Below are 14045 nucleotides of genomic sequence, written 5' to 3'. Positions count from 1 at the left end.
GGGCATCAATTTAAATTTTGAAAATTACTATTAAATTATAAAAGCATTCTGCTGGATAAAAAGTATAAAAATATTTATTGTAATAAAAGTCATAAAGATCACTTTTTAAAAATTAAGTATATATAGAGAGTCTATTATACAGTACTCCATACTATTCTATACACTTTGGGGGACATAAAAGTAAATGAGCTCGAGGAACCACCACAAAAGAAAACTAAGAATTAAGGTTACCTCAACTAACAATGTTTTGAAATGATATTCCTATCTTATAACAAGCCATACTATAAAGTCAAGAAATTCCACTTTGATATGATTTGGTTGACTGTCCATTTATAACATGATTATTATGAAACTAATTCATAGAAAGTTTTACTGAATATTGTTTAAATGAAATATTAGGTGACTATAGCTGAGATAAATGGCAAGTTAAAGAAAAACTATGGGAAGTTTAAGAAAGACTTTAAATGGCTAAATATTACTTATTTTACTCTCCTTAACTGATTTTTAGCCATTAAATAAAACAGCATATAAGCCTATGACAATATATTACCAAGGGGTACAATCTTTCCCTTCTCAATTGTATATTTCTATGAGCTTTATGTTTGTCCCATCTTTAGCTTATAACTTCTAATACTGAACTAACATACAGTGTCTGGATAAACTGTAGAATCTGGTCTTTGTACTAAAAGTTATGTTTCTTTTGAATTATAGTTAAGGTTTCTCATGAGGAGGTTTTTGTTGACAAGTAATGACTCAGCAAGTGAAAGGCTTGTTTACATGTTCTCAGATGTTCTAACTGTGCTATTAATTGAAGTTGTTTTATTTGGCCTATTACTATATACTCTATTTAGATGCATAAAAGGTGAAAAAAAAAAGTATTGAAAGTGTTGATATCATACTAATTTTATAATCAAAATGATATTACTTTATGACAAACAATTTAAAGTTCAATTTCTCCCCTTGGCATTTTTAAGTTTTCACATATGTTCAAGAGATAGCCTGATTATTTCCTGCATTCTAACCTGTTACTTCTATTAAATACTTTATGATGCTTTAAAAAAAAAAAAAAAGTAACTCAATAACTCTGGTATATTGTCAGATCTTTAAAACTACAAAGGTTGAACTGGATGACTTTTCAGGGCAGTGACTCAACTACAAAGCTGCTAACTACCTGCATTAAAGATAAGATGAAAGACTATGATGAAGTTTTCATTAACATATAATATTTATGGCTTTAAAGAATTATTCTTTTTTTTTTTTAATCACAGAAGGAATGATTGGATAAGAGATACATTTTCAACATGATCTTCATAATATTCTTAGGTTAATATTCTAATATTCTAGTATTCTAAAAACAAAAACAAATTTAAAAAAAAAAAAACATTTTCCTTCCTTCAAATACTAAAGTTTCTATGTTATATATTTAAATGAAATCTTAGTACCTTGATTCTTGTAACAATGCTGTATGACCCAAGACTTCAGAATTATTCCCCATCCCCCTTTAAAAGGATAAGATTAAAAAATGACAATGTTCTTCAAAGGCTATAGGATATCTTCCCAAGAAAAGTAATTAAAAAAAAAAACTACAGTAATTCAAAGGGGGGAAAAAGTGGTTCTATATTTCAATTGATTAATTTGAGATCACAAATAATCTTCCTCACTTAAGAAAACTTAAATGCAAGAAGTTTTAACAATAGCATTTAAAAATACTATATTGGTTTGAATATATCTTGCACTTTCTTCCCAAAACTGATCTATATAAAATAATGCCTATTGGTATTAGACAATAACAAAACATTATCTTACTAGCCTCCAGAATTCAAAAACATTTTTTCTTCTCTAAAACACAGACTTTATTCAAGGCTACCTATGTCAGGACAAATATGGTAAGTAGTTTACTATGGCCCTTTAGTCCCTATTATTATGAAACAAAGAAAATCATTTTGCCATCACATATCTAAAGTCTATGCAACTCAAAAAGATGACTAGTTTGAAATCACACTGCTGATTAAGTCAGAGCTCTACTTTCAAACCTAGTACTCCTAATTACTAATCCAGTTCTTTGTCTACTACACTATGAGAACTCCCTGTAGGCTTTAGACATCTGACTGCAGACAAGTCACCTCTCTTTATAAGAAAAGTGAGAATAATATTTACATTATTTCATAGGGTTGTTATAAATAAAGAACATGTTTTTAAAACCTTACAGTTACCATAAACATTTCATAAAAGTAAGACAAAAATAGGTCAAAATTAAAATTTTTTCCTGAAAAGATCATTATTGGCATCTGGAAATATTTCACTTATTTCCTTTCATTAGCAAAAAGATATCACTAAAAAAAAAAAAAAAAAAAAAAAAGTGAAAATATTTCAAGAACTATTGTGTCCGACAGAGCAGGCATTCAATAAATATTTATAGAAACAACAATATGTCTGTGCCGTACAGCAACTAAACAGCTTTTTAAACACTTAATAAGTCAGACATATAACTTTACAAACAGAAAGACAACTAAAATACACTACACTAACAGTGGCTTTCTATGTGATAGGTTGTGCAATGCTTTCTACTAACTGAAGTTCAGAAGACAGGGAGGTGAGGAGTATAAAGTACACAAAAGACTACTTCAATTCAAGAAGGAAGGCTTTTTAAAAGGAAGAATGTTTTCAAATGATGGATACGAGGAAGCCAGTCAAACTGGTAGAAGTATTCCTATGAGAGGGGTTGGCATACTACATGTCCACAATCAGACAAAAAGATCTGAGGATAATAGGCCTGACTGAGAAAAAAGAAAAATGAAGACAAAAAAACTAAGCAACCCCTGGGCAGTCTTGGTAAGAAGCTCTGAAATTTAAAGTGATTTTGGAGTACCTGAAGAAATTTAGGAATAAAAAGCAAACATATGACTTATTCAAAAGCTAATGTATTTAATCTAGAGAATATGAACATATTCAGAAATTAATGTCTCTGTTTCTCAAAGTTAATGTAGGAAGTATCTTTACAGAAAAAGAACAGAGAAGTTTCATTTAAATCAAGAAAGGTATTTAATGAGTAAAGTGCAAAGCCCTACTTTCTTTTTTGCACCATTGTTAAGTCAACTTCACCTCTCCTCTTCTGCCCCAGATTATCACATCTACAATGCTACTAGTCAAATTCAGACTATAAATTTTGATACAAGTTTATTTAAGATAAACAAAGACATCCAAACTTCTAAACTTTCAATCCCTCTTTCTTTTTTCTTAATATACTAATTAGTTGTCCTGTTCTTTACTGGATAAAGTCACAACATTTACTTCAAAATAACACTGTATATTTTACTAAACAAATATCAAAGACTGAAGGGGCAATGTTCACAGCAACAAACTATATTAAGTATGAAGACTGTTTAATCTGTGGCTATCAAGGATGATTTCCTTGGCCTCTTTAAGGCAATTCTAGGACCAGTATAGATTGGTGGTAAAAAGAGTGTTGGGCCTGGGAAGACTTATTTTCATGAGTTCAAAGGCATTCTCTGATACTTGAACATACCAGGTATGACCCAAAGCAGATCATTTAACCCCGTTTGCTTCAGTTTCTCATCTGTAAAATGAGCTGGAGAAGGAAATGGCAAATGGCTCCAGGGTCTCCGCCAAGAACACCCAGACAGAGTCATATGACTGAACAACAAAAGCACTGGTACAGAGGTGGAGGCAGAAGCTAGTGAATTGCCTGAGCTGTGATAGGGCTCAAGTGAGTGAGGGGGCCCGCAGCATCTCCTGCACTAATTCGGGCCAGCAGGCTGAGTAAGCTCTGGTGGAAAACCTAACAAGCTTAGTGTTTCCCTGATGCTTACCACGAGGAAGGCCTGTTTGGCCATCAAACCTTCAGCTCTAGAAGGAGACCCAGTCTTGAAGATAAGTCATCTAGTTCTATTGTGCACTTTTTATTATAAAACACATAAAATCCCTTGGGTTCTAGACACTACTTCAGTATGTAACTTTTCAAAAAGCACTTATCATTTATCAATCATATAAATGATCTTATCTCACAATACTTCAAAGATCCATAATTTCATCAACATGGATAAAGCTGGCATTTATACAGTGCTTAGGAAAATTATTAAGTGACTTGTCTAGAGTCAGAGAATGGGAAAGTGGAAGAAGTTGAGAGCAAATAAAATGGCAAAATGAGGTAGAGTTTAAGGGGCAGAAATGTGAATTCCAGGTAGGAGGTAGAGTTTAGAATACAAATGGCCTGAAATGAAGATGATTAAAAAGTGACAATGAAATTAAAACTTCATTTTTGGTTTGGCTTTTTCAATTTTATAATTTCTGCTTTTATCTTATATATTACTTATAGATATATATTCAAATTTGTATATCTATAAATAATATATATGTTATATATTTATATTCTGTAATCATACCTAGATTAGTATAATTATACTATACTTTGTAGTGGTATGAGGTTTTCACTAATATTCTGCAACAATAATTTAGTTCTTTGGTTCGCACATGCAAGGCTTGTGAACTTCTTGTATAGTATAGTATACTATACTATACTAATTATACTATACTATACTATACTATACTATAATTATACATAGTATAATTATGCATTAATAAGGCAGAAAATTTCTCTTCTATTTTATTTGAAGACAAGGATAAAGTTACTGGACTTGCCAAACTTAATAGATTATTTAGGGATATTCCTTAAGAAATAAAAATGCAATTATAGTAACAAATGGAAAAGTGCAGTCAATATTAAATTTTGCTTTTTAAAAATCATATAACATTTGTCTCAAAGTTCAAAGTACAACACAGGTATACCCAACTTAATATTGTTCATGTGTTGTATGAAAATGCAACTTCAGGTAAAACAAGATAACAAAGGCAGCCAGATTATTAATTCATAGGAGAAATGTTATAAATGAAATATATATTTCAAGTGGAGAAAGGGAAGAGTACACTCTAGAACAAGTAGAACAATGGCACTAGGTGAAGTGGAAAAGTTGGTTTAAAAAACAAAACAAAAACAAAAACAAACAAACAAAAAAATCCGCTTCTTCCCCCAGGAGCAGATCAACTAAACTGAGCAGCCAAGGCAGAAAGTACTGGAAGCACACTATGCTGGAGTTTGGCAACATTAAAGTAGATTTTGATACTTTATTAACAAGTTGTTGTGAAAATATAAATTCTTAAGATATATCTTCACATACATGAGCAATTTTCATAAGATACCTGAGAATCATTAAGGTGGAAATTATTTCTAGATTAGGTTAATAGGCCACAAAGAGATTATATGAATTACTCAAGCCATGAGAAAAGACGTCAGAAAGTATGGTATGAGGAAAAGTTAAACACTGATGTATTATTTCTTGCTTTTTTTTTTTTTTTTTTTGACTGAGGCAACTAGGTTAAATGACTTGCCCAGAGTCACACAGCTTAGAAGTGTTAAATATCTGAGACCAAATTTGAACTCAGGTCCTCTTGACTTCAGGGCTGGTACTCTATCCACTGCACCACCTAGCTGCCCCTGTATTATTTCTTTAAATTCACTCTATAAGTTCCCTTTTTAAAAAACCTATAGAAAAAGTAGTGTTAGAAACAATATAATTCCTAAAATTCATCAAAGAATTATTATAAAATGTATCTTCTTGTCCATTTAACTTCTTAACCTGCTTACATAGGCAGTAAAATTGGAGAGACTAAAACAAATATTCATTCGATAACCATTATATACTTAGCATACTGCTAGTTAGTTGCATTAGGAACTCAAACATAAAGGAACTAAATGCTGTACTCAAGAAGTTCACAAGCCTTGCACGTGCGAACCAAAGAACTAAATTATTGTTGCAGAATATTAGTGAAAACCTCATACCACTACAAAACCAAAGCAAAATGACAGAAAAGGAAAAAGTGGGAAAATTCTAAAAGCATGAACACTTTATACATACATACATATATATATGCAATTCCTGTGTGTAAAACTTTAAAGCCTACAAAAGGCTACCTCAAGAACAACTCTGTGAGGTAGGTAATGTATCATTCTCATTTTACAAATAAGGTAATTAAAGTTTAGAGAGTTTAAGTGCCTTGACCAGAGTCAGGATTAGAATTCAGGTCTTTTTATTCTAGATCCCACCTTCACTTCAGAACATCATATTGCCTCTCCCAAGAATGAATAAATCATATATCCTAAAAATTATCAGAACATTCCAACTTCCTTGGCCAATAAGGATTAAAATCCAATGATTATTCTTTAGCATCCTTTTCTCCTGGCACCTAGGTGGGACAAGTAGATGGCACAGAGGATAGAGCACTGAGCATGGGCAAATTACTTAACACTATTTGCCTCAGGATGCTCATCTGTAAAATAAGCTGGAGAAGAAAATGGCAAAACATTCTAGTATCTTTGTCACGAAAATCCCAAATGGGGTTATGAAGAATCAGACAGACTTTCCACCCCAACAACAAATCCTTTTCTCAGTTGGTAAAAATCAGAAACCATTATTTGGTCTAAGAGTTCATGAACAAACAAACAAACAAACAAAAAAACCAAACTGAATAATGGCAAATCATTCACAAGCCCTTAAATGATTTAAGGAAAACAGCATTAAAATGCCATTTTCTACATTTGTTCCTTGCTAGAAATGATGGGTTCCTTACAAAATAATGCTGGAGGTAAAAGGCAAAAATAAAATTGCCATGTTCTGTTTGGAAATTCTCAGAGAATAACAGTTTTTGATGGAAGCAATGGTTTTTTGAATAAAAATAAAGGAGGAAAGATGAGCCCAAATGAGTTTGCATATTATTAACCCTACTATATTATTACCGTTCTTTTTACTTTCCATTACCTTAACATTTTTTGATTCACTGCTAAGTGTCTTCAAAATATTTCAACATGTATGCATTTATAAAGATTGTCCCAAAAGGCTTAGTGAAATTTGAAGGTTCAAAAATCTAATACCTCACTAAGACTTTAGGAACACCTTGTTCCATTCTCTATTCTCAGCTAGGTCAAAACTCTCGAGGACATCAATTGTTTACTTCCTTGAAATCCCCACAGGGTATACAGAAGTGTTGTCCAAATAGAGGGGCATTTGATAAATTTTAACCAAGACCTGCATTTCTTGCAAAGAAGGAAAAAGTTCAAAACTACCCATACTTAGAGAATAATATCAAACCACAGACATCAAACAGAAAGAATAAAGAAAAAAAAATTGAAATCTTACTGATATTTTCTGTTTTTACGGTACCTTTATTTCTGATACATACCTCCCAATAACACACAATGAACCATCTTTGAAACCAGAGACTAAAAGCAGTTCAGCAAAGCCAACCAATGTATCAAGCACAATCTTTAAGGCATATACATTGTAACACAGTCACAGATCTATCAAAAAGCAGATGCCATTTCTCAAATTTATGACTAATATAAGAAAAAAATTAAGTATTTATTAAAAGCAATTATTTTTTATAGGATACAAGGAGTTGGATTAGGTCTATGGGAGTTACAGAAGACAAGGTTTCTCCATTATTGTTCAGGAAGACAAGATAAACACATGAAAAATTAAATAGCATAAAATTCAAATAGCTTAAGGAAGATCAGAAGAGATGTTACAGGAGATCTTAAAAAGTAGGAGATGGTTATTTGTACAAACAGTGTTATAAGAATTCTGTGGGGGCAATTAATGGAAAGAATATGGATTTAAACTCAATCTTGAAAGAATATAGTTAGAAATGATTATTGGTGGGATGGGAAATAGGAAGCAAGAACAAAAGCTTAGAGGTTAAATAGTAAAAAACATGATGGAAAGATAATGATGAAACTAGTTTGGCTGGAACAAAGTTTTGGGAAGGGGAGATAAAAAGAAATACAGGTTGGGCCTTAAACCACACTTTGGAGGACCTTGATTGCATTGTGTAATTTGCTCTAGCTAACAGTAATGATAGATTTTGAACAAGAGAATGGTTACTTTCGGCAAACAAATAAAGGATGGAATAGCAGAGAGACCAGAGAGAAAGAACAATTAGGAAATAAGAGTCTGAAATGCTATGGCAGATGGTGAAGATAAGATCAATACTGTGAAGACAGGATTTAGTGACTGACTGGATATTCAGGAAGAAGATGAATAAAAGATTTGGAGGCTGAATGATTAAAAACATAGTAGTTTCACTAAAAGAAATCCTGAAGCTATGGGACACCCAAGTGGAAATGTGTAGCAGGTAGCTGGACACATGGGACTGAAAGTCAAAAGTGGTAGGGGTATCATAGGACTGAAGGGATACCCTATTATTGTGGTTGTTGCTATTAATAATAATATTAGCTAAGATTCATATAGTCCTTACTATGTACCAGCCACTGTGCTAAACATTTTGTAATCACCTTATTTGATTTTCACAAAAAACCCTGAGTGATTAGTATCCCCATTTTACAGATGAGGAAACTGAGGCAGACAGAAGTTAACTGACTTGCCAGGGTCACATAGCTAGTTAATGCCTGAGGCTGAGAATGAACTCAGATCTTCCTGATTCCAGGCTCATTTCTCTATCGATTACACTCCCCAGTGGCCTTAATTTTGATGTCTTCTATAGAGGAGACAACTGAAAGTACAGAAGAGGTGAGATTTAAAGGAAAACAGAGAAAATGTTTGGCACTAAAGGAGCCGTAGAGGAAAAACCAGGATACCCATACAAAAATTATGGTAGGCAAGAGTCAGGGGTGAGGTATCAACACTCTGGAGTCCCTGAGGAGGTTAAGGAATAAGAAAAAGTCCAATGGATACGTCAAATAGGAGATAATTTGTGACTTTGGCCTTTTAAGAATTAATTCCAGTTAAGTCGAGACTATGAAAGTTACACTGAGGTTTGAGAAGATCTAGGAGTAAAAGGTGATCACTACAGGCAATGTGCATGTTTCATCTGACAGACAGGAAAGCCAGAAGAGCTTGTGAGTTTGGAAAACTGTCTATGTAATGAGAGGTCATTGGAAAAACAAAAGCCAGCACATAAATGGGGGAGCAATTCTGCAGAGAAGACCCAACTGGGGAAGGGATCAAAGGCACTGACAAATGATCTCTTTAAAGAATTCCAAAGGTACAAGAAACCTTGTGGTACAGGGAATCTCTCCATTTATACAGTAGATTTAAATACGTAAGCAAGTCAAAGTTCACCAAACTATATTATTAAATTACTTAATTTGAACTTTTGCTTCTTAAATTGTCCCACTGCTAAATATACTCATATTCTCTTAGATTGGCCAAAAAAAAAGGGGGGGGGGAAGGTGATAGGATGGATATTATAGGGAAAAGAAACATTACTAATCTATTATAATCTAATTATCTCTAACTCTGAGATACTAGATGAAGACTAGCAATTTTTTCTTTGCTTAGAGAATTTAGCACAGCTATTTGATTATATCATACGGGGTTAATATTTGGGGAATTTTAATGTCTTTAGAAAAGCTGGAAACATACTACCATATACAACAAAGCAAAATCACTAATAGAGAATTTCATTACTACAAAAAAGTTCCAGCAGTGTGATTCTATTTGTCTTTAAAAAAAAATTTTTTTTTGACTAAAGCTAAATTCTTTCATATGGATCATCTTTCCAATTAGAATGTGGGCTCCTGGCAAACAAGGTCTCCCATTTTTTTTTCTATCTGGATACCCCAGCACTCTGTATGGTACTTTGCAGAGTAAGTACTTAAAGAATGCTTTATTCATTCAAAGAGATAGATAATATATATATATATATATATATATATATATATATACGCACATATATACATGTAATATTTATGCATTTATTCAACGATAACGATAATGTATATGCATGTACATATACATATGCATAAATATTTAAAGAATGCTTTATTCATTCAAAGAGATAGATAATATATATATGCACACATATATATGTAACCTTTATACATTTATTTATTCAAAGATAATGAGAACGTATGTGCATGTACATATGCATATGCGTAAATATTTAAAGAATGCTTTATTCATTCAGATAGATAATATATATGCACACATATACATGTAACCTTTATACATTTATTTATTCAAAGATAATGATAACGTATGTGCATGTACATATGCATAAATATTTAAAGAATGCTTTATTCATTCAGAGATAGATAATATATATGCACACATATACATGTAACATTTATACATTTATTTATTCAAAGATAATGATAACGTATGTGCATGTACATATGCATAAATATTTAAAGAATGCTTTATTCATTCAAAGAGATAGATTATATATATGCACACATATATGTAACCTTTATACATTTATTTATTCAAAGATAATGATAACGTATGTGCATGTACATATGCATATGCGTAAATATTTAAAGAATGCTTTATTCATTCAGAGATATAATATATATGCACACATATACATGTAACCTTTATACATTTATTTATTCAAAGATAATGATAACGTATGTGCATGTACATATGCATAAATATTTAAAGAATGCTTTATTCATTCAGAGATAGATAATATATATGCACACACATATATATATAACCTTTATACATTTATTTATTCAAAGATAATGATAACGTATGTGCATGTACATATGCATATGCGTAAATATTTAAAGAATGCTTTATTCATTCAGAGATAGATAATATACATGCACACATATACATGTAACCTTTATACATTTATTTATTCAAAGATAATGATAACGTATGTGCATGTACATATGCATATGCGTAAATATTTGAAGAATGCTTTATTCATTCAGAGATAGATAATATACATGCACACATATACATGTAACCTTTATACATTTATTTATTCAAAGATAACAGTAATGTATATGCATGTACATATGCATATGCATAAATATTTAAAGAATGCTTTGTTCAAAGATAAAGATAACGCATATTTATGTATGTATGCACACGCGCATGTATTAAGAATAATTTAAAGATATGACGTGTATGTGTACATATATGCACATACACACGTGTGAGTATTTAAAGAATGCTTTTCCACTCATTTATTCAAAAGACCCGCATATATTCATGTGTGTAATGTTTTATTCATTTAGTCAATAAACATGCACACACATCCGTGTATATTTAGAAATATATTTAGATTTATACTTATAGAGAAGCCTACGGACATCTGTACTTGTGTAAATATATATTATAATTAGGTAGAGAGCTCTCTGTCTCCATTACCGATCTATGTATGTGGACACGTATGGCGGCATCTCTCTAGGTACAGATTTATTCATAAAGTGAATTGGCAGCGAACGTTCATGGGAGCCATCTCTCCAAATTTCACGTCACACCCACAAAACAACGCGCACCCTTCTCCGATGCCCCTTCCCGAACCGGCCGGGGTCAGACGCTGACCAAGTGCCCTCCCCCCGCTCCGTTTCGGGGAGCGGGGCCCTCCCCGGGCCGCAGGACGGCGGCGCGCTGCCGGGACGTTGTCTCGGCGATCTATGGCTGCTGAGAGCCCCGGCCCGCCGGCCCTGCTCCTCCCCGAGGGCCGCCGACGTCCTCTCGCTTTCTCGGGGAAGAGCGCTCCGCGGCTGCATCCGGGCCGGCGGACCTGCCCGCGGAAAGCGACCCTCGGTTTCCATCCCTTCCCGGGCTCCTCTAATTCATTTTCGGGCATCCCCATCAGGCGACCCCCCCACCCCCCCTCTCACGCGGGTTCCGCCGCTAGGCCGGAGGCCGCAGCGCGGGCCTAGGCGGGCTGGGCCGAGTCGGGCCCGGCCCCCTCGCTCCCGCTTCCATCCCGGCTCCCGCTCACCTCCTTCGGGACTAGCTGGTTCTCTTCGCCCGGGACCATGGCTCAGGCTCGGCCCGCGGCTCCGCGACGCGAGGGGCGGCGGTTCTGGGCCTCAGGAGAGAGCGGCTGAGCAGGGCATTCTCCCGCCAGCCCGACTGCGGCCACTCGCGAAGGCCTCGGCCCGAGCTCCGGAGGCAGCGCGCAGACACCGACCCGCCGCAGCTCCTCCGTCACCGTCACCCTCGTCGTCGTCGTCGTCGTCACTCTCGTCGTCGTCGTCGCCGCCGCTGCCCGGCCCCTCCCCCGGACGACGGCGATCAATGGAAAAATGGCGGCCGACGCTCTCGCGAGACTTGAGCGCCCCCGGCCTGGGCCGGGCGGAGGTTGCAGGCTCGTTTGTCCCTAGTTGGGGGTCCCGGAGCGTCACGTCCCTGGCCCGCAATGGCTTCCGGCCCGAAGGAGAACGGGCCTAGCCCCGCCTGCTCGAAGTCGCCACCCCCTCCTTCCGCTTTCCCCATCACGTAGCTTCCTTCTAGTCCGCAGCTACAGGCGCTCGGGAGCTCCTGTCAGTTCCAATCAAATCCAGCGCACAGTGACACACAACCAGGCTGCGTGCAGCACAAATCGGGGATAATCTATGGAGGGAAGGCCTTAGAATCAGGGGGTGCAAGCATTAATTAAACGCCTACTGTGTGCTCAGCGTGGGAAAGACCAAGGCAAAACGCTCGGCACCTGTCCCTAGCACTGCGCGTGGTGGGGCTTGTTGCGTTCTAATTCACAGGCTCTTCAAGGGTGCATCGAATAGAGGCTGGGCATCTTCTCAGAGTCTTGCCTCGGATCCAGATGCGCCGCGCGACCGGGGACGTGTCACTCAAAGCCTCAGTGGCCCCGTTCGGGCCATAAACAAAGAAGAACCCATTCTGTGCCAGGGTCTAGATACAGAGAAAAGCAAAAAAGTTGCTGCTCTCAGGGCGGTCCCCGTCTGAGGGACGTCGCCCCAGCCAAATTCTGGGAGCATAAACCGCAGAAGACTTTTTTTGGAGGGGGGGGTTTCCGCTCCCATACAGATTAAATCCCAGCCCGAGTTCGGAACCAGGTCACCCTCCTTAAAGGGAGTGAGCAATTCTTAAGTGCTTCAGGTGGTGCCAGATTCCTTCCGAAAGATATTGGAATCTAACTGTCAGAGCCTGGGCAATTATCTTCCCAGAGCCCCCCCCGAGATCCCCTCTGCCCCCATATTTCTTAATCTTTGCATCTCCCCTTCTATCCTGTCCTTTCACCCCTAATTCTCCACTGCTTGGGTTTATTTCACCGTTTGTCTCCTCATTCCAGGGTCACTAAGCTGTCTCCTCCAGTGATACCTTAGCAATGCGCGCAGCGGGCTTTCAGAATATTTCCTCCTTGAGATTAAATTGTCAAAACGCCTTTTAGCAGCGAGTGCGGTGGGTTTGGAAAGCATCTTCACTCGTCGTGGGAATTAAAAGCAAGGCAGGTTCTTAGGGATCTTCTGAACTAATATCTCCATTTGTCAAATTAGCAAACTGGGATCCAGAGAGGGAGGAGTTGTATTCCATGGGTGGTAAACTACAAAAGATAATACTCAAATCTTCTGATTCCAAATTTAGTACTTTCCATCCCAAAGTCAGCACAGTATTTTGCATGTAGTAGATATTTAATCAGTGATCTTTCAATCTTTCGGTTGAATTAAGTGAGGCAAATTGCAGCAAAATGCATTCCTTTGGAAACCTTTTTCAAGGACCAATAATTCATATAGTAAAGTTCTCATAGCTAATAAAACTTTTAGCATTACTAAAACTTTGTTCGAATGAGCAAAAATGATGTGCTGAGGAGATGCTTTGGAATATGCTTGTTTTGTGATTTAGTTGGGAAAAAAACAGCTAATCTCTTCTTTTTATGCTGTGGGTAACATTTTCTCTGACTCTGTCTTAAGGCTTTTTTTTTTTTTTAATTTAGCATAGTACTTTGGGGTCCACCTTGTATAAATTTATATGTACTTCAAACTTATTATTCAGTTACCTTTGACCTCTAGATCAAAGATCAATGAGTTAATCAACAAGCATTTATTAACAAGCCTACTACTGATCAAGAAGTATACTAGATATACCCGAATATATATACAAATGTGGCAGATTTAGCAACAAATACATACATTATTATTGTTTGTCCTTTGTGTTGAAAGACTTCTAAAATGACATTACAATGTCAGGGGATCAATCAATGTATGTTTAGCAAAAGGTTCTATTACAAATAATCAGTCACAAAGTTTC

General features: G+C 36.0%; 1 protein-coding gene across 3 annotated transcripts in view; it reads right to left on the bottom strand.

Annotated features, from left to right (window-relative positions):
• USP47 (ubiquitin specific peptidase 47) overlaps positions 1-12016 on the bottom strand; it is a 95359-nt gene extending 83343 nt beyond the window's left edge. For all 3 annotated transcript variants that reach the window (XM_031944164.1, XM_031944166.1, XM_031944165.1), the window contains exon 1: positions 11779-12016. In XM_031944164.1, the coding sequence (XP_031800024.1) occupies positions 11779-11817 (39 nt within the window). In that variant the 5' untranslated portion in view covers positions 11818-12016. The remainder of the gene's footprint in view (positions 1-11778) is intronic.
• Between the last annotated feature and the right edge of the window lie 2029 nt (positions 12017-14045).

The sequence above is a fragment of the Sarcophilus harrisii genome, chromosome 6 (genome assembly GCF_902635505.1).
Source record: "Sarcophilus harrisii chromosome 6, mSarHar1.11, whole genome shotgun sequence".
Taxonomy (NCBI): domain Eukaryota; kingdom Metazoa; phylum Chordata; class Mammalia; order Dasyuromorphia; family Dasyuridae; genus Sarcophilus; species Sarcophilus harrisii.
The sequence above is the reverse complement of the archived record's forward strand: the minus strand, read 5'-3'. Positions and strand labels throughout refer to the sequence as shown.